The following is a 19,071-nucleotide window of genomic DNA, read 5'->3' as shown; positions in this document are numbered from 1 at the left end:
TTTTTCATCAGACGATTTTAATAGAGAATTCAGTCTCTCTATTATTAAATCAGACATTGTCCCCATTGGGGATTCCCCTGCTGAGCTCTTTACAAGCTCTGATACCAGTGATTTGCGGATCTAACCAATGCTCAAATAATCCAGAGGTTTTTGTTCCTCTTCCAGAACATATAAGAGATTATCAATATCTTGTTCTAATTTATAGATTCTAGTTTGAAGTCTGTAGATGATATCCCAGTAGTTGGGGGTTTCTCTATTAAGACTTTCTCTATAAGCTTTCAATTTTCTCAATTTTTCTCTTTCCTTTTGCAATTCTTTGCTAGTATTTTTGCAGATAGCAATCAACTCAAGTCTGTCAACGATCGAAATTCTGAATAGTAAATTGTACTGTTTACCTTTGAAATAGAGGATGATTGCAACATCTGTATATATATGTAAACGAATAAACTCTGATGGGCCCACCACGTTTCATCAAAACATTTTTAAACAAATAATGAAAATAGACAGCAAAGAAACTAGACTGACAAGGACAAACCAAGAAAGGGTACTACTGGTAGGGGTTTTGCTAAGATGGGTAGGTAGGAATGGAAAGAAGAAAAAGTTGTGTAAAGAGGAAGAAAAATAAGACACTGGAGTGTATGAGAAGTATTCTCGAGGATTTGGGGTGTATGAGCATTAACCATAATTTTCCGTCCCAAAGAAAGAAAGAAAAAAAAATAAAGAAGAAAAAAAAAAAAAACTAATTGTAGGAACATAAAAAAGTATCTATATATATAGGGTCTCGATTTGTAGCCTACAAAAAGCAGTGTGTAGTTCAATTTCCGGCGCCAAAAGGCGCGAGTGCCAAATGCGGGCTGTGCCAAGATTACCGAAATAACCCCCGGTAGCTCTCAAATATGCACTATGATATGGCGCTGTTCCAGTCGAATCTTCGCTCTCTGAGCCGCAGTCACTTGCCCACTCTCTCCACAAAACCGAAACCCCAAATTCCAATCCACAGCATCAGCGTCGCTTCAAAACGACGCCGCTTCGGCATCCGAAACAACTCGCGCCGGTTCTTCTTTTCGCCGGAAAACGGCATTTCTACTCCGGTGGCGGCGGCCGTCAATTGGTGGAGCCTAACCGAGGAGGAGGAGGAGGAGGAGGAGAAAGAGCAAATCACGGCGGCGAAGCCAGTCACGATTCTGCGTGCTGTTCATCGAATGTGGAATTTGATCGAGACTGATAGATGGATTGTGTTCGTTGCTTTTGGTTCACTGATTATAGCAGCGGTGAGTTCGAATCTGAAAAGCTTCTGCTCTTCGTTTTTGATTTAGTGAAAAATTTTCATATTTTTGTTAATTTTGTGCATTTTTGAGCTATTGATTTTATGTATGTGGCGGTGATTTTACGAATTTTGTAAGCAAGAATGGAGTAACAGTCTACTGTTGTTGCAGCTCTCGGAGATCTCAATACCGCGGATATTGACGGAGTCTGTGTTTTGTGCTCAAAGTGGGAATGCTGCGGTGTTCTTCAGGAACTCGAAGCTTCTAGCAGTGTTGTGTATCACTTCAGGGATATGCAGGTTGGTCATTTCTAATTGAATTTTCGATGGAAAGTCAGAAACTAGTGTGCGGTGCCTGGTAATTAACTGTGTTTTATGTATGTTTCAGTGGCCTGCGAAGTGGTTGTTTTGGGATTGCAAACATTGTGTTGGTTAGTTACTCACTGATTCCATGAATTCCTTCTGAATAGGACTGTTGAATCTCCGTAGTTTATGTTATCGTCTTTTAGTAATAAGGATTTGACGCATTTGTGCCTTTTACCTAAATCTAACTCGTACACCATCTGCTGCCAATATCACATTGCAGGTTAAGCGCCTCAGGGAAACCCTATACTCAGTTGTTCTTGTCCAGGTTTGTGCTTCATTTAAAAAATTGCAACTACTGGATGCTATTTGTAAAGAATATATATGGAGCACATGAATTGCTTAATCTCTTTTCTTATTGAACATGAATCTGTATTTTGGTGTTATCTTTTGATGTAGGATATATCCTTTTTCGACAGAGAATCAGTTGGTGATTTGACAAGCAGACTTGGGGCAGATTGTCAACGATTATCGCTTGTCATTGCAAATGATATTAACTTGATATTACGTAATGGGCTTCAGGTTGTGGTTCTTAGTTCTACCCTTCTCTTCCCTTGAATATACATTTGGTCTATAGTCTATGTTACAGTTTATTTTTCTTGCTCCTTTCTGTATTCAGGGAACTGGTGCACTGATCAATCTGCTTATATTATCTTGGCCTCTTGCATTATCAGCACTGGTTATATGCGGTGTTTTATCTGTGATTTTTCTTCTTTATAGCAAGTAAGTTTTTGTACTTTCTCTCTAACTTGCACCGGAAATAAAGCCCTATCTTACCTTTTCTGATGCATTGCTCTTCGACTTGGGTGGTCAGTACCTCATGGTAAACCTTATGTGTGGTTTTCTATGCCTTTTATATATAGGTACCAAAAGAAAGCTGCAAAATTAACCCAAGACTTCACTGCTGGGGCCAATGAAGTATGAGAAGAATAGTGATCCAATTCTCAACAAAAAGTTACAATTCACATTTATGATTTATCTTCCCATTTGAATGTAGGTTGCACAAGAGACACTTTCTCTGATGAGAACAGTCCGGGTTTTTGGAACAGAAAGGAAAGAAATTGGAAGGTAATTTCCTACCAAGAATCTCTATTTTCATTGATGTCAATCTAGTAACCATATCACAAGCAAGTCTGCAAGGTCTGATAACCAAACTTGTGCATCATATGTAATATTAGGTTCAAGGGATGGCTAGACAAGGTAGCGTTTATAAACATTCGAGAGAGTATGGCTCATGGGTTCTGGAGTATGAGTTTTCATACCCTGTATCGGTCAACACAGGTATGGCTCTTTAGTTAACTTAATGTATACGTATAAGGTTTTTTTCCACTCAATTCAAATATATAATATTGCTGATGTGAGAAATATAAGTGTCTTTGCGATGCATTGTGTATATTGCAATTAAATGGAGATTTGTAGTTGACTCCACTCTGTCAAATTACATGTACAGGTTATTGCTGTGGTGTTAGGAGGCATTTCTATTATGAGTGGTCGTGTATCACCTGAGCAACTAACTAAGTATGTATTGTACTGTGAGTGGTTAATTTATGCAACTTGGAGGGTCACAGACAATTTATCATCATTAGTCCAGTCTGTTGGAGCAAGTGAAAAGGTTCTCCAGTTGATGGACTTGTTGCCTAGCGACCAGTTCGTATCAAAAGGTAGGCACTCTTATCCTGTGAAGGAGAAGCGCATTCGTTCTTTGGATTGATGACACTTTACCAAGCTTTATTTTGGTATGCTTTTGAAACCAGAAGCTCTGAATTTGATATTTCATTTTAGCCTTAGTATTTAGATGCAAATCAGATATTGAAGCTTAGTACATGGTGTTGAGCAGTAACAAAGCTTGGATTTACTCAACATTCTGCTTCTATGAAGACTAAATATTAGTTTTTGAATATGTTGTTGGAAGTCAGTTAAGGTAAATTTATGTGTTGTGGGACCTTAAACTAAGAGTTCTATAATCAATATAGGTTTCAGGCATTTGTGTGTTTTACATATGTTTCTTCATAGACTCAAATCTTTAGTTTTCAATACATTTATGATTAAATGGATTCCCTCTATGTTCAGGTGTAAAGTTGCAGAGGGTAATGGGACATATTCAGTTCGTAAACGTTTCTTTTCACTATCCTTCTAGGGCAAAAGTATGTGCTTTTTGAACCAAGTTTTTCCAATTAAAATATCACCGGCTAAATTCCAAGTATTGGTTTGTCACATATCCTTATTCTTAACTTCTCTTAAACTTTGAACAGGTCGCCATTCTAGAGGACATAAATATTTCCATACAAGCAAATGAAGTGGTTGCAATTGTAAGAGATATGTTTTCTTTTACATCGCCATCCCTCTTAGAGTGGAAAACTTGAGGACTGACTTGCATCTTAATTTTGTGAAGGTTGGTCTGAGTGGTAGTGGAAAAAGCACATTAGTCAATCTCTTGCTTCGTCTTTATGAACCAATTAATGGTCAGGTAAGCGTCTGAGTTTTCCTTCACTAAAAGTAAACTCCTTGCATAGTCTTTATCATTTTCCATAATTGCATTTTACTATCTTAGACTGTCATAATTTGTAAGCTCATTCTATTTGCAGATTAATATTGATGGTATCCCTATCAGAGAGTTGGATATCAGGTGGCTGAGAGGGAAAGTTGGATTTGTGTCGCAGGTTAGAATGCAGAAACTGTAACACTTTCCTTGGGTTTACTATAAGTTTGTGACCTAACTTTACATTTCAGACAGGAACCAAATCTATTTCACATGACCATCAAGTCAAACATTAAATATGGTTGCTCCGATGATATTAAGGAGGAAGATATAAAATCGGCTGCAAAGCTAGCTTATGCTCATAACTTCATCTCATCTCTTCCTGACGGATATGATACCCTAGTTGATGATAACTTACTCAGCGGTGGGCAAAAGCAGCGGATTGCGATTGCTAGGGCCATTCTTAGAGACCCAGCTATATTAATCCTCGATGAAGCTACCAGTGCCTTAGATTCTGAAGCCGAACATCACATTAAGGCATGTTCATTCAAAACTAAAAGAATCTTCCCATTTTATTCCACAAAGTAAAGTCGAGAAAACTATACAGTTAGTTCTGATGCTGTTCATGCTATGATTTCATCTCCAGGGGGTTCTTCATGCAATGAGGAATGATGTTAAAGCAAGAAGAACCGTCATTGTCATTGCACATAGGTGAACTTAGAACTAGTACATTTTTCTTCTTCTCTTTCTGTGAGAAGTTCTGCATCAATATGATGTGTATTCATCTACAGGCTTTCAACCATAGAAGCTGCTGACAGAACCATCGTAATGGACGGAGGCCGAGTCACTGAGGTCATCTGCTACTTGTTTTACTAATTTCGCTTTTATATTAAGAAAGATTCATGGATATACACTTGCAATCTGACTACCATTGATTTATGCAGATGGGTGAGCATGCAGAACTCCTCAAGAAGGATGGGGTCTATGCAAAATTGATTAGAGCTCAAACAAATGCTTTGGCTTGATTGAAGTACAGCTTCAATCCTTCTTTTGCAACACTAGAGACATAGTTTCATACCGTAAATACCTAATACTGAATTTTGCATTGAAGATCATTTTTCACCATCATCTTCCATTTGTGTAATATTCATTGATATTTGATACAAGGATACAATATACAACAGCTTATATGTGATACTCCAGATTTGGTAGACAAGTGCACATTCAAAAGAACCCCTAGTTTCACTTCTTTACATATGCTACAGTAAGTAGAGTAACTAAGATATTCTCCAGGCCAAAGTACAGTTGCTCGATGGCTTCTCCACCGTTCAGACTTCAGAGTTTCTCGAGGGCTGCGGTGGAGAAATCTCCGGGCTGTGGAACTTGTTCATGAGGAAGTCCTTTTGGTTTAATTTCATGCTTCTCTCTCACCGTCTTCGTATCCCCATTTTTCTCTTCCATGTTCTCCTCTGTACTATTGTTGTTGTTCTGGATTTCCTTCTTGGCCAACTTGGTCTTCAAGGACTGCATGGCTTTCTTCTCCTTGTTGATATCCATTGAAATGCAAGAGGCAAAGCTGTAAAATGTAGTATTCTTGGCCAAAATTTATGTAGTACCAAGATATGCATACTCACGCCTTCAAACTTTCAAAGGGTGCTAGGTTGCTACACGTGGCCACCAGTTGGACATTGTGATTGACACAACGTTAAAGATAAAAACAACCCTAATTCTTAGTGTATATGTTGCTCACAGTCTTCTCAAGCTTCTAAACCCTTTTGCTCCTCTGTGGATTAATGGGATTAGAGTTCACAATTGATTTTATAAGCTAACGAGATTAACAGGTTTAAATGAGTAGGATTTACCAATGGCTACCCATTACTTGTCTTATCGCTAGGTTTACCTTTGGTTTTACCCTTTCAGTTTGTTTTTCACTTCTTCTCAATCCCTTTTTGGTCTGTTCTCCTTTTAGATTGTGTGTTAGATGCTAGACCATTGATTACATGTCGAACAGTACGTGAGACCAGCAAAATGGAAATATCACGCCTACAAAGTAGAAAATCCAGGCAGCATAGCATATACAAAGACAGTGAATGGAGCTGCAAGGGCAGTAAATGGAAGTCATGGAGTTCAGTAAAGAAAACTAAAAGGGCGTCCATTCCCTCAACGCAGTTCTCCTGATGCAACCTCAGCCGAAGGGTGGCTATGGCATATTTAGAGAAACGCTTTCATGGCTGCTGAGTATTTTAATAAACAACTGAAATGGAACGTTGATGATGAAGACCACCTCAATTCAATCTTCACTGAAGCTGGCCACTAGTCTATATCTCATGCCAACTACACAGCTCCATGTGGTTGGCTTCATTGCAATTGTAGAAACGTGCCAAAGGTGCCATTTACATAAGTCCAATTCGGACCATCAGTATCCAGTTACAACTCGGGCAATTCTACAACATTCACAATAAAGCCTTGTCCCAACTATTTGAGTTGGCAGCTGCCTGAATCGTGGTATTATGCTTTCAAAGCCACAACAGCCGCCTGATGCCTTCTATATATGGCTATCCAAGTTGAAAAATCACTTGGTTCCGAAACTGAAATGGTGCCCTACCCCATACTGTTTTGGTATGAACTTGCATAAATCAATGGAGTTGGCATTTGCCTGTTCCAACACAAACAACACACTCAGCTGCATCTCCAGCAACATGGCTCAAGCAGTGATTGATTCTGTCATTCATAACATCCTGCAACCAGAGACCTCATCATCTTAGAATGAAAGCACAATGTGGCCTTTGAAACCAATAACCGTAATTATCTATATTATTAGTTCACTGATTAGTACTTGAGCAAGAGAAAAGAAATATATTAGGCACAAGCTCCCTTATGTGGAGGACTTGCGATCCTATACCTATATACATGTCTTTGTGTTTGAGTGTATATATATCTATATGTTTCTAAAACCAGAAGAAATATATTACTGTCAAGTAAACTTAGTTAAGTATCAATAGAGCAAAGATTTAGAACCTTCTCTGACAATGTATAATGTTTCGGACAAGGAAAAAAAGAAGAAGAAGACTGCAGTCTATTGATATTTGGCTTCAGATCCAAGTTGAGCAAGAGCAAATAAACATATTAAGCACACGAGCTCCCTAAAGATCCCATATCAAGTTAAACAGCAATATAACTCTAACCAAAGCTTCAGAAAATATTGTGCGACAACAATGTCTGATTCTATACAAGCATAATTATACTTGTGTAGCTGATCCTATCCCAGTTAACTTGAGTAAGTATCAATTGAACTTCAAGCAAAGCTGTAGACATTTCTGCGACAATGAATGATTCATGAAAAGGAAACAATAAGGAAATGCCATAGTCATACCACAAGTAGTGGGTGGAGGCCTAGAGGCGCAGTCACCATATATGACACACCAGGATGCTCCTTTGCAGCTTCGGCTGTCAGGGATGGAATGTCCTGCAAAATAACACACAGTCTCACTATTTAGTCCACCATTTTATCTTAAACATTCAGAGACTTTACCGAATTCGAAAACCATCTACCTTGTTCCAATGTCTTCCTGGTAGGAGGAAAAACGGGCTAACAATAACACGATTGGCCCCTTTTTCAACACACGAATTGAACGCGTCTTGAATTGAAGGTTCTGCCAACTCCTAATCATACAACATTTACAGACAGAATCACTACTTCACTCACATTTCTATAAGCAATCAACAAATACATTATGTACTTGCAATATTTACAAAAATACAAACCCAATGTGAACAAAAAAATTACCAACCCAAAAGTAAAACAGATTAAATCTTACCATATGAGCAGGCTCCACTATAGCATACCCAGTTCTCTTCCTAAACATGTCCACAAACTCATCTGTAATTCAACCAAAATCACAACCTCAGATTAAAAAAAAAAAAAAAGTTACAAACTTTACTAAACCACAGTAAAAAAGTAACTGCCTTTGAACTGTTAAATGCAAACCCAGAATCCCAATCATCTTCTAGAAGCTTACTTACTTACTTAGCATGAGGTTTGATTCCTTACGGCGCGAGCCATGGTCGACGATGATGACGCCGTCTCTGTCGCCAACTCCATGGGGATTAGTTTGTCCCAATCCTCCATTCCCGGTCCCGATGCTTAAATTTCTAGTTCTGGAGGGGCCTCTCTGAAAATTCGAGAAGTTGAGGCTCGGGTTAGGGTTAGGGTTTGTTCGGCTGTCGGTCGCCGGGGAGATTTTAGCGGTAAATTGAGGAGAGCTGAACAACGACCCAATCGACATGTTTGACGAATTTGAGCGCCGACCTTCATCGGTCAACTTTGAGACCAGCTTTATAAAAAGTGACTAGAAACGACGTCGTAGTCTCCAGACAATTGTGGTTGAACACGTGGAAAATAAGAATACAATTTAGGACTTCAAAGATATTTTTTTCTGTGGGTAAAATACTAAAATGTGTCAATACAAATATGTGGGATTTTTTTTTTCTCCCGACCAAAAAAAGAAATTGTCTAAAATCATAATTTCTATAAAAAAATTGTAGACTATAGTACATGATTTTTGTTCAAAATCACATAGTTTTATTTTCTCATTAAAAAATTCTCATTAGTATACCATGATTTTTAAGTAATTTTAGAACCAACAGACCTCAAAACTCTCGACTAAACTTTGTTTTTTACAATTTTTTAAAGTTGGTAAAATGTAAAAATCATTCAAAAAAAATCGAATAGAGAGTTTTAAGGTCCACCCTTGCTAAAAATCATGTTTTATCAATGTATAAGGAAGAATGTCAATTAAAAAGATATTAATGACTTTTGACAAGCAAAAAGTATTCTTAAACTCATATGAACTAAATAATTGAAACCAAATAGTGTAGAAGAGTGAAGTTCTTGAGACCATTAGAATATGTTTAAAAGGCTCTTAAACTCGATATAGACTAAACAATTGAAACCAAAACCAGGGAAGAGATGACATATACAGTTCTCCATCACCAGTTTGGACAATTCATTATGTTCTATTGTATCATTTTTGAAAAGAAAATGAAACTGTCCTGGTGCATCAAGGTTTTCCAAAATGATCATTATTAAAGTTGATCGTATTCATTGCTTATAGATCTGCCTTCCTTAGCTGCTGCTTCAATTAGAAGTCAATCACTCAATTGCTTACAAAGTTGCAATTGACAGTGCAACACCTGCCTAATATCAGTATTGCATATGATGAAGCCTCACCAACAACTTGTTATTATTATTAATTGTAACAACTTCTGGTAGCTAGTTCTCAAATTTCTTCCATTGTCTCTAGTAATGGTTCATCATGTTGTCTAAAATAATAAAGCTATTAGGATTTACCATCATCTCAAGCCTCTTACTATGCTGTATTATAGGACAATAGACAACGGAGTCACTAATTCAAATTAAATTTCTACTATGAAAATTTTAGTTCCCGAATTCAAATATATTTGTCACATAACTCTCTCTACATCCATTAACAAAGTGAATGGGAATTCAAATGATCTTCATATAAAAAAATAAAATTACTGAAAGTTGCTAATTCTCTCATACCTTAGAAATTATGTTACACGATGATAAGGAGTGGAGATTCAATTACATGTGAGAAGTAGGTATTCAAAGTTTGATATTTTTAAAATCTGTTCTCATTACTTTCATCTCCAATCATGAATGTAACTTAATTGAAACAAAACCCACAAAGGTTCTACATAGAGATGTTATGTGACATTTTCAAATATATGTGAGCATGACGGATATCGAAAAGTGCATAAGGGACTTAAAAACCATAAAATAGCAACAAGTCGATGTCAATGGGACCATATAACACAAAATGAAAAGTAAATAAGTTATTTTATTTTATTACATCAATAACAACAACGAACTGAACATTACAACAACCAATCTTCAGAACTTCTCACTTACAAATGAGAAACTTAATGTCATCACACCAAATATACCGCATAGAAATGAACAGGCTTTCAGTGTGGAAAATGCACTGTCAATTGCCATCACACCAAATGATATTGCACAAATTTTTTAAAAGAGATGTGAATTTCATTAACGCATGCCAAGATGTTCCGCTGCATTTAACTAGACACATTAAAAAGTTGTAATAAAAGAATTACTGTGATAAACAGACCAAACTTTTCGTGTGGAAAATGCTAGTCAAAACTGTTATAAATAGGATGATTCTATTCTATACCCAACATCACAAGCAACTAGGAAAAACACATCACAACTTTACTACAACGACCTCCTTGACTCGCAATTGAAATCGCACCAGCCACCTGCACTCACTGACTCACTGATTCAACTCTCCCATCTTCTTCTGGGTCCAACTCTGCATAGCTTAAAGCTTAAAGCTTCAGTCTTTACGAGCTCCAATTGGATCTGGGTCACCCCTCTGAGATTCTTCACGTGAAAGCAATGATGACTCAAAAGAGGAAGCCTCACCTCCACAGCTTCTCAATTCCCCTAAAGCCCTAATCTTTGAGCTCCACAAGGTGAATGCAAAAGAGGGTCAAGTCCTAAATGAAGCGAAAGTCACAGTTCAAATGGAAGCGGAAGCTCTTCGCTTCGATTTTGATGTGCTTGTGCTTTGGGACCTTGGTCCTTCTTATGCATACTCACTACACTCGGATTATGACTCTGGCCTCAATTCGTCCTCAGTTGACAATCCAACGGCCCAAGATTGCCTTCTTGTTCATCGCCCGCAACCGGTTACCGTTGGATATGCTCTGGGATGTTTTCTTTCAGGTGATAAAGGGATTCAATTGTGTCTTGTTGTTTAATTACGAGGTGTAATTTACATGAAGGGTTTAATTTCTAATGGCTTTTGCAGGGCGGGGAGGGTAAGTTTTCGATTTATGTGCACTCCAGGCCCGGGTTTCTGTTCAATAAGGTCACCACCAGATCAGTTTTTTTCCTGAATCGTCAAGTCAATGATAGCACACAGGTAATGTAATGTGTGAATTGGGTTTCTACTGATACTGTACAATGTACATATGCTGTATGCTATTTGAGTGGATTTTACTTTATGTAAGTTTGAAGGTTTCGGTTGAGTTATGTGAGTGTGTGTGATTTTGTGTCTCCATGGTTTTTGTATCGGGATTGTTATATTTAGCTTGTGTGTTCTATACCAGGTAGATTGGGGAGAAGCAACCATGATTGAAGCGGAGCGTATATTGCTCAAACATGCACTAGAGGATCCTCTTAATCAACGCTTTGCTTTTGTTTCTGATAGGTGAAGATTGGCTTGATGATTTTGTCTGCTGGTTCTTTTTTTTTCAGTTTATCAATCTCGATGGTTTCCATTATCTAACAATATTTCAGTTACTTGATTTCTTTTCAGCTGCATCCCTCTTTACAATTTCAACTATATATATGACTATGTCATGTCAACCGGAACCAGTTTTGTAGACAGGTGAGTGGACCAACTCAAATATGCAGTGCTAATACAAACATATGAAATAAAGGACTGTTTGTGGTCAGCAGTCATCAGTTGGTCTGCGCATTCCTTAATAGTTGGAAGTTGAAACCAGTTGATTTCAAGTCATTTGTATTTTAATGCATGTAAAAGCTACTTAGGTTTCATCTTTTGAGTGCAACTGAGTTACTTGTGTGAAATAACTATACATATCAATACAGAGCTGCATCTGAATATTGTGCATGCATTTCAAACTTGCGTTAGTACATGTTATCACTTTAAGTTTGTGAACTATGTTTTCCAATGTTGTCCAGTTGTTTCTTTTTACGGTGGTCACCCTTGAATGTATGTTTAACTATTATCTTCTGGAAGCAGCTTTGCTGATACAAAAGATGGCCGCTACAATCCAAAAATGGATCCTGTTATTCCTGTACAAAACTGGAGAAAAGGATCTCAGGTATTCAAGGAATAATTGCTTCCTGAAATTTTGTACAATACTAAAAAGAAAGCCTAACAAAATGGTTAGTATTTACTCTGACTGTTCCACAGATCGGCTTATTCTTGTACTTTTTTTTTCTTTGTTGCAGTGGGTTGTATTGACGAGGAAGCATGCAGAGGTTGTAGTGAAAGACGATACAGTGTTTCCTATGTTTCAGTTGTATTGCAAGGTAAGTTGTCGTTAAATTATTGACTCACAGTTGCAAATGATATAATCTTGGTTATTCCCCAACATGGTGCCTTTTGAGATAATCCAGACATTCCATAGATAGGTATTGGAATGTTGAAATTTTGAAAGGAAGGCAACCATAATCAATTAGAAAAGGTGGCAAATTGTAATCTTTCTCTACTTCAAAATTAAACTAAATTAACTTGTGCCAGGTGACATATTGTAATCCTTCTCTACTTCAAAACTAAACTAAATTCACTTGTCCCGGGTGATCCTAGAACTGGAGATGGAAAACTTTTAATGTGTGCTGAAAAGCCATGCTCGCAATGAATAGCTGAGATTGCATAGGATTCTACTTATTGTTGTGTACCCCTTTTAGTTTGTTACCATGGTTACAGAGTGCTCTCTTTTAGTGTGCCATCTTATCTGTTCTAAGCTCATATTTGACTGTTTTGTGTATGATTATCATGCAGAGGAAGTCGTTACCTGAGTTTTGGCGGGATCGTCCTGTTGTAAGTACTTTTCTTTATTTATTTTTAATTTGTAATCAATTACCACATCAGCTATCCCATAAAAGTAGTCTTGCACCAATACAAGCAAGTTGACATAACAAATGCATTTTCCTGCTCAATTTTTGAATTCACAGATAAATTTGAAGTAAGATCCAATGTAAATTTTCTGAATGCGTCTTGAAATTGTTTTAAGAGAGGAACTGTAATTTTGTATTCTGAAATTTCCTGTTTCTGCAGCCGGCCGATAACTCCAAGGAGCACAATTGCATTCCGGACGAGCATTATGTTCAGACATTACTGGCTGTAAGATAAATTCCTGTTTAACCACTGTGAGCCTCATTTATTAATAGAGTTTAAGTTGGTTTTTCCTCAATGTTGAAACTGTACAAAGCCTTCTTCACCATAAGTCTTTGCATCACCTTTTTTGTAGGTATATCCTAGCTAGCTTCTTCCTAGGATTAAATATCTAGGTCAGATATATTTATGAAACTAGATATTAGAAGATATTAATGACACTGTATGTTAGCAACATTTATGGTCATATATACGGTTACTGCTTCATAAACAATCTGAGATTTTGGTTTTTGAAAGCTGAATAGACCGACCAGAGAAAAGTGTCAGGACACTAGCTTAAAGTCTTTCATAATTCCTTATAACTAGAAAGGTCTCATCTTTTAAGCCGCTAGATTTTCTTAAGGATATTAATTACATTTTGATTATTTTAGAAATAATATCAAAGACAGACATAAAACTAAGTCTCAGATTAAAAGCCTCCAGGATTTTTTAGCTTTCTACCTGAACAATATTGGTGTATATGGAGGAAGGTATACGTAAGCAGATTGGGGCTTCAGTTGAAATAGCTAGCTGGGAATCCCATTCACGTGTGACTTTCGCTGTTATTTATGGTTCTCTTTTTTCTCTCTTCACCCCATTTTATATTGGAAAGATAAAACATCTTTGAGCTAAATATATAGTTTAAATTTCAGCAAGAAGGCCTTGAAGGAGAAATCACACGAAGATCACTGACACACTCATCATGGGATTTATCATCCACTGGAGACCGTGAACGCCGTGGATGGCACCCTATGACATACAAATATTCAGATGCTACTCCCATGCTTATTAAATCTATAAAGGTATGTGTAATTTTCTTGTGGCAGCAAGCCATCCTTTAGCAATGATATAGTTGAGGTTGGAGTCTTGGAGCAACCAAAAGTTGATTGGTTTCCTTCCTAATTAAACAATCCAAGTCATTGAGAATTGGTAGTTTATTGGCACAACATTTAACCTTTAATGGTTTAGTGGCACCAAGATTTATGCTCAAGTTAATTGGAAATTACATGGTTGCACAATAAAGGTTTCTCTTGATGTTTGTATAAATTGACACTATTTACTTCTCGGATGTTTCAAGCAGTGGATATTCTCAAAGGAGTCTTATTAGATGTATATTAATATTGTCATTGAATAAGAACAATAAGCTCCTTTGATTACTCTGAACACTAGTATTTAATCCAATGCTTTCTTTCTTCTACAAGCTTCCAAATGAATAATCCCTGCAATGGCTCAATTGTGTTCAAGGATTAAGTTCAGTACTAGCTCCGGACTGATTAGTAAAACTCATGAAATTGCATTCGATGTAGCATTGTTGTTGTAAAGGTAGAAAAACTCAACTGAAATTTGGTGACTTTTTATTTCAGGATGTAGATAATATCTACTATGAGACCGAGTATCGAAGAGAATGGTGTAGCAGCAAGGGGAAACCCTCTCCATGCTTTCTTTTTGCCAGAAAATTTACCCGGCCTGCTGCTCTCAGGCTTCTCAACACGGTAACATTCAAAATTTTTGTCAATGTTCTAGCTTTTGCTAGGATTTTTTCTAATGTCCTCAAGGAGTCCCATAGGATAATGTTTTTTTTTTTCTCTCTCTCTCTTTTTTCTATTTGACAGACTACACTGGAGCTTAGATGAAGGACTAAATTCTAATTGTTGTCAAGTTTACTGTCAGCTAAACCAGATACCAGTCTCAGTCTGTATTAGAATTATTCATTACATAAAAAAATAGTGTAAATGTGTATTTACTAATTACCAATGTTGTATATGTAATATTTTTTTTATAGAAAAACAAATAAGTTGGGAAGGCGTCCCACGTGTGACAGAAATAAATAAATAAATAATCAAATTGAACAAAAGGAAATCATCGTGCTATTCTATTATTCTGTATTTATCACCACTATGCATGTTGATCATTGTAATTTCAACAGTAGTCTCCAACGTGGATCTGAACCTTTTCAGAGTAAGCACACAATATGGACAAGGTTCGAGGAGTATATCGTGGTGCTGCATAGACTTCCACCAAATATATATCATCCCCAGATTGCTGCAAAGCGCTGACAAAGTTGTGATCCCAATATGTGAAGCAAAAATCTAAATTTTTTTGGGACATTGGTGGATATCAATATCTATTATCTAACACCTGTGTTTGAGACGTCATCAATATCTTACACCTTAATAATTTGATCCTCAGCATGCACATGAAAACTAATGTAGGCAAACTGGTGAGAATCAAAAGCCTTCCCATCACTAATACCAGCCATTATATCGCTAGTCTGCGAATTCCGATCCCTTCTTATAGGTACTTCCTTAAGGCTCTGTAAGAACATTCTCTGAACTCTCAAGCAATAGGATAGAATTATGAAACCAATAACACTAGATAAGAGTTGCGCCACAACAGTAACAGAAGTTTTACGATCAATAAGACAACAGTGAAACTTGTCATCAAGACCAAATATATATTGCAAATTGGCGAACAAATTGGTGGTGCCGTATACACAATAGTTCCTCACTTATCAAATAGCATTTCAGGTCGATGGTGCCACAGTGCAAATCGCTCGAAAGTAATTTCATGCCAAATTTGCTCTCTTTAAGGGTGGGATGGAGTCTTTGAGCCTTATTGGGAGTGGGTTAGCTAGCTAGGGCCGGGTCTTAGCTTTAATTAAAACTTTGTTAGCCTTTCGTTTATGTTCTAAGTAGTGTTTTTACATTCAGTTAGAGAGAACTTCACAATTGCATACATTGGTGAAGAGATTTAATTTGATTTTAATTTTCTGTAAGAAGACTAGTCTTAGTCTTGTAGTCTCACTGAATAAGTGACTGTCAATGTTCAAGCTGTGACACACTAAGTTTATGTTGCAATTGCATTTATTTAAGTATTAAAAAAAAACCTTAAATGAAATGATCATGTCACATAGTACATCACTACATCGAATTTAATAATTAAAGTTTAAACAATATCATATTTAGATATCTATTTTTCCGTTCGAACACAATCTGATAATATAACCGCATGAACTAAAAACCCTCTCGCGATTATATAAACCGAGCAACTACTCCCCGACTTCTGATTCATAGTCTTCCCTCTTCAAAGAGCCACATGTCCCTCGAACCTTTCATGACCTAATTTTTTTTGGATGACACCTTTCATGACCTAGTTGAGGGAGGGTCTTCCTTCCTCTTCTACATCATCATGAACTAGTATGCTTTAATTGGCTTATACAAAAGCAAGCGAAGTTTTGGAAATGAGGGATAGTGTCAGACTGTCATCTTCGGATAGGTAAAGGGAATAAGAATGACTTTTCCCAAAAATGCTTGTACCAAACCAACGTTCCTCTTACCTCTTACTCACTCACTCCCTTACGTGGGATATCCTCGTTGGTTCTCAACGTCTGCAGACTTTCCAGAAGTTCAGACTTCGGATTCCAAAACTACTACAAAACCGGTTGGGTCTAATATTGGTTTCTTGACCTTGACGCAAACACGTGTCGCCTCTTATGCCGTTCCACGTTTCATCCTATCTTTATTTTAAAAGTTTTCTTGATTTCTTCGAGTGTCGGTGGAAACAGCCCCTCAGATGTGTACAAGTAGCATTTGGTCGGCACGCTATTGTGGTAACAGTAGTAGTAATATTAAACTACCTCATTTTAGAGAAAAATTTAAATAATTCCATAAAAGTGCATAATTCCACGTTATTTTTAAGGATTATAAAGGCCCACAGAGGCCAACACGCTTTGAGCAAGAATATTAAGCATCTTGCGAGATTTTGGCATCAAGGATCATATAAATTTTCATGAAATAAATTAGGGAGGAGGAGGGGTATAAAATATGAAGAATGAAAAAAAAAAAAACAAGTGGGTTTTGATGTCTTTAAGCCAAGGAGAGGCAGGTTTGTCCTTAGAGGAATCTTCCTAGGAGAGCTGATGAGATACGAGTGTTCGAAAGATGGTCTAGAATGTTATTATATTCTGGATCAAAGTAAAACAAAAACATAAAAGACTAAGGCATTTATTCCTTATAGAGAAAGGCATTTGTACGCAGGCTGCTCCTTTTCTAGAGATTTCTGATTTTGAAATGAACATACTTAGATCCCAAGTAATTAATTATAATGTGATTTTCTAATTACCCTATTTTGATATGTTATTTTTTAATTATATTGTCATTTGCAATAAACATGCTTTAAGACCTCTGTTTGGTTTTAGGAGATTTGATACTCTAATTACCCTAGTTTGATAGGTTATTTAAGGCTTAGTTTGGAAGTCAAGGATCTTACATTTATGAGTACTTTCAAAAGGGAATTTTTTTTCCGGGAATTAAGCCGTAATAGATTTCTCTTGATTAATAAGGTGGATTCATAAAAGATTTCATCTCCAAGCGGACTTAATTTATTACCAAATACGTACGGTTGGGGGCATCCCCCTACAAGGCCACTTAACCGCCCCTAATAGGGCAAAATCATGTGGAATTCCACTATTTCCCAAGTTCAAACCATGCAATCACCAGATCATACTAGAGAATACTTTGAGTTCGTCCTTGAACTAGGGTGAGATCATAGGTAATAAAGTTAGTAACTTACTGCTTCCAAAGGCGAATAGCGAAGAAAATAAACGATGTAAATTTTTTTTAACTCAAAATTGTCTAAATTTGTAAGTTCTACCTTCTATAAGGTGTTGACTGTTGAGCCGTTAGTTTATAGCGTGTGCCACTAGTCATTAGATGATTTACGATTGCAACCCTTTTACGAGATCGACTATCTCATCAAAGACTTCATACATGATACATGCATATAAATCTGTCTTTGTTTATTTATCTGTACAAAGAACTTGATGCTTAAGCAACAGCGACAATTCTCCCCCGAATACCAGTGTCAAATCCATAACGACGTGATGTTACATTTGTCCAGACAGTTTTTAATTTTTTTTTGATGCGTCCAGACAGTTTTTGGATTCGGCTTCTCTACTATAAACAAGAAGTGCTAGGCAGGGCCGGCCTTGCTGCTGGGCAGCATTGGCGACTGCACAGGGCACAACAAAGAGGGGGCACCAGATTTTTAAAATAAGATGCCATTATTCCAGCATCTCTTACTCTCTACCAAACCTTGAAATCAAGAAAATTCTCTTTAAATTGGTTTCAATGGTTGTTCAATCCTTCAATTTATTCTCATCATTTATCATCACCACTCTTTCTCCTCTCTATGCTTATGTTCTTCTACGGTGTTCATACGAATTTTTCGGGTTTCCATCAATGTAGGCTGAGGTACAAATCAAAATACGTATTAGGTGTTTTTCAATTTTGATTTTGGGTTACTTGATTTCTGGGTTCTGTTGATTGCAAATTCGTTTTCAATTTTCAATATTAGGTGCAATTGGAAGTTGGAGTTCCAAGTCGATCTCGAGCAGAAAAGGAAAAACAAGAAGGAGCAAAGTTGATTCCACGTTTTATTGTTCCATGCTCAAGTAGTTACATTCAAAGTTTAGTAGACTGATGTTTGGCTTCTCTTTAGAGATCTCAATTATTGAAGACTTTTTTTTTTCATTTCATTTTATTGATGTATATATATATTTTTCGCCCAGGGCCTTGAAAAACTTAGGACTGGCCCTGGTGCTAGGATCTGCTTGGACTTTAGTACCAAGCTGACAAAGAATGCTAAATGGCGTGTTAAGTGGCTTCAAATCCCAGATATATCTTGTATGGACAAAGAATGCTGATAGACCACTAGTAATATGAGATGTTCACCTCAGGCATCTTCCACCATAGGCCATAGGCCAAATATATTTAGCCTACCAAAAAGGGAATATTCCCTCTAAGATGCCTATTTGGCCTATTAACAAAAAACAATACTGCCACCGTAAGCCAAATTCTATAAGGCAAAAAAAAAAAATATCATCATCTCCAACGGCTATAATTTGAAAAGAATAAGAAAAACGGCTAGTTTGACTCACAAGTGTGTGTGTGTGTTTTAACATATATGTGTGTGTGTACATCATAAAACTTGAAAATTACACACAAAAAAAAAAAAAA

The 19,071-nt window shown here is 36.9% G+C and overlaps 3 protein-coding genes across 3 annotated transcripts; 2 read left to right on the top strand and 1 right to left on the bottom strand.

The window, feature by feature from the left end:
* The first annotated feature begins 818 nt into the window (after positions 1-818).
* Positions 819-5,150, top strand: LOC133726634 (ABC transporter B family member 26, chloroplastic-like). Its single transcript, XM_062154225.1, has 18 exons — positions 819-1,271; positions 1,437-1,564; positions 1,653-1,695; positions 1,851-1,895; positions 2,027-2,149; positions 2,247-2,350; positions 2,491-2,545; positions 2,625-2,695; positions 2,806-2,908; positions 3,078-3,288; positions 3,698-3,771; positions 3,880-3,936; positions 4,020-4,094; positions 4,213-4,287; positions 4,362-4,643; positions 4,753-4,817; positions 4,898-4,958; positions 5,051-5,150. The coding sequence occupies exons 1-18, from the start codon at positions 897-899 to the stop codon at positions 5,129-5,131; spliced, it is 2,028 nt and encodes a 675-aa protein (XP_062010209.1). The 5' UTR covers positions 819-896; the 3' UTR covers positions 5,132-5,150.
* Positions 5,151-6,124: 974 nt separating this feature from the next.
* LOC133726635 (sirohydrochlorin ferrochelatase, chloroplastic) lies at positions 6,125-8,423 on the bottom strand. Its single transcript, XM_062154226.1, has 5 exons — positions 8,134-8,423; positions 7,925-7,986; positions 7,659-7,769; positions 7,480-7,572; positions 6,125-6,844 (listed from the first exon to the last, which is right to left on the bottom strand). Exons 1-5 carry the CDS (start codon positions 8,390-8,392, stop codon positions 6,743-6,745), a joined length of 627 nt encoding a protein of 208 aa, XP_062010210.1. The 5' UTR covers positions 8,393-8,423; the 3' UTR covers positions 6,125-6,742.
* Positions 8,424-10,333: 1,910 nt separating this feature from the next.
* On the top strand, positions 10,334-14,926 carry LOC133726632 (glycosyltransferase BC10). Its single transcript, XM_062154224.1, has 11 exons — positions 10,334-10,872; positions 10,958-11,071; positions 11,259-11,359; positions 11,468-11,539; positions 11,918-11,999; positions 12,130-12,210; positions 12,683-12,721; positions 12,959-13,024; positions 13,708-13,857; positions 14,419-14,547; positions 14,668-14,926. Exons 1-11 carry the CDS (start codon positions 10,648-10,650, stop codon positions 14,686-14,688), a joined length of 1,080 nt encoding a protein of 359 aa, XP_062010208.1. The 5' UTR covers positions 10,334-10,647; the 3' UTR covers positions 14,689-14,926.
* Positions 14,927-19,071: the final 4,145 nt, after the last annotated feature.

This window comes from Rosa rugosa, chromosome 1 (genome assembly GCF_958449725.1).
Source record: "Rosa rugosa chromosome 1, drRosRugo1.1, whole genome shotgun sequence".
Classification (NCBI taxonomy): Eukaryota; Viridiplantae; Streptophyta; class Magnoliopsida; order Rosales; family Rosaceae; genus Rosa; species Rosa rugosa.
The sequence above is the reverse complement of the archived record's forward strand: the minus strand, read 5'-3'. Positions and strand labels throughout refer to the sequence as shown.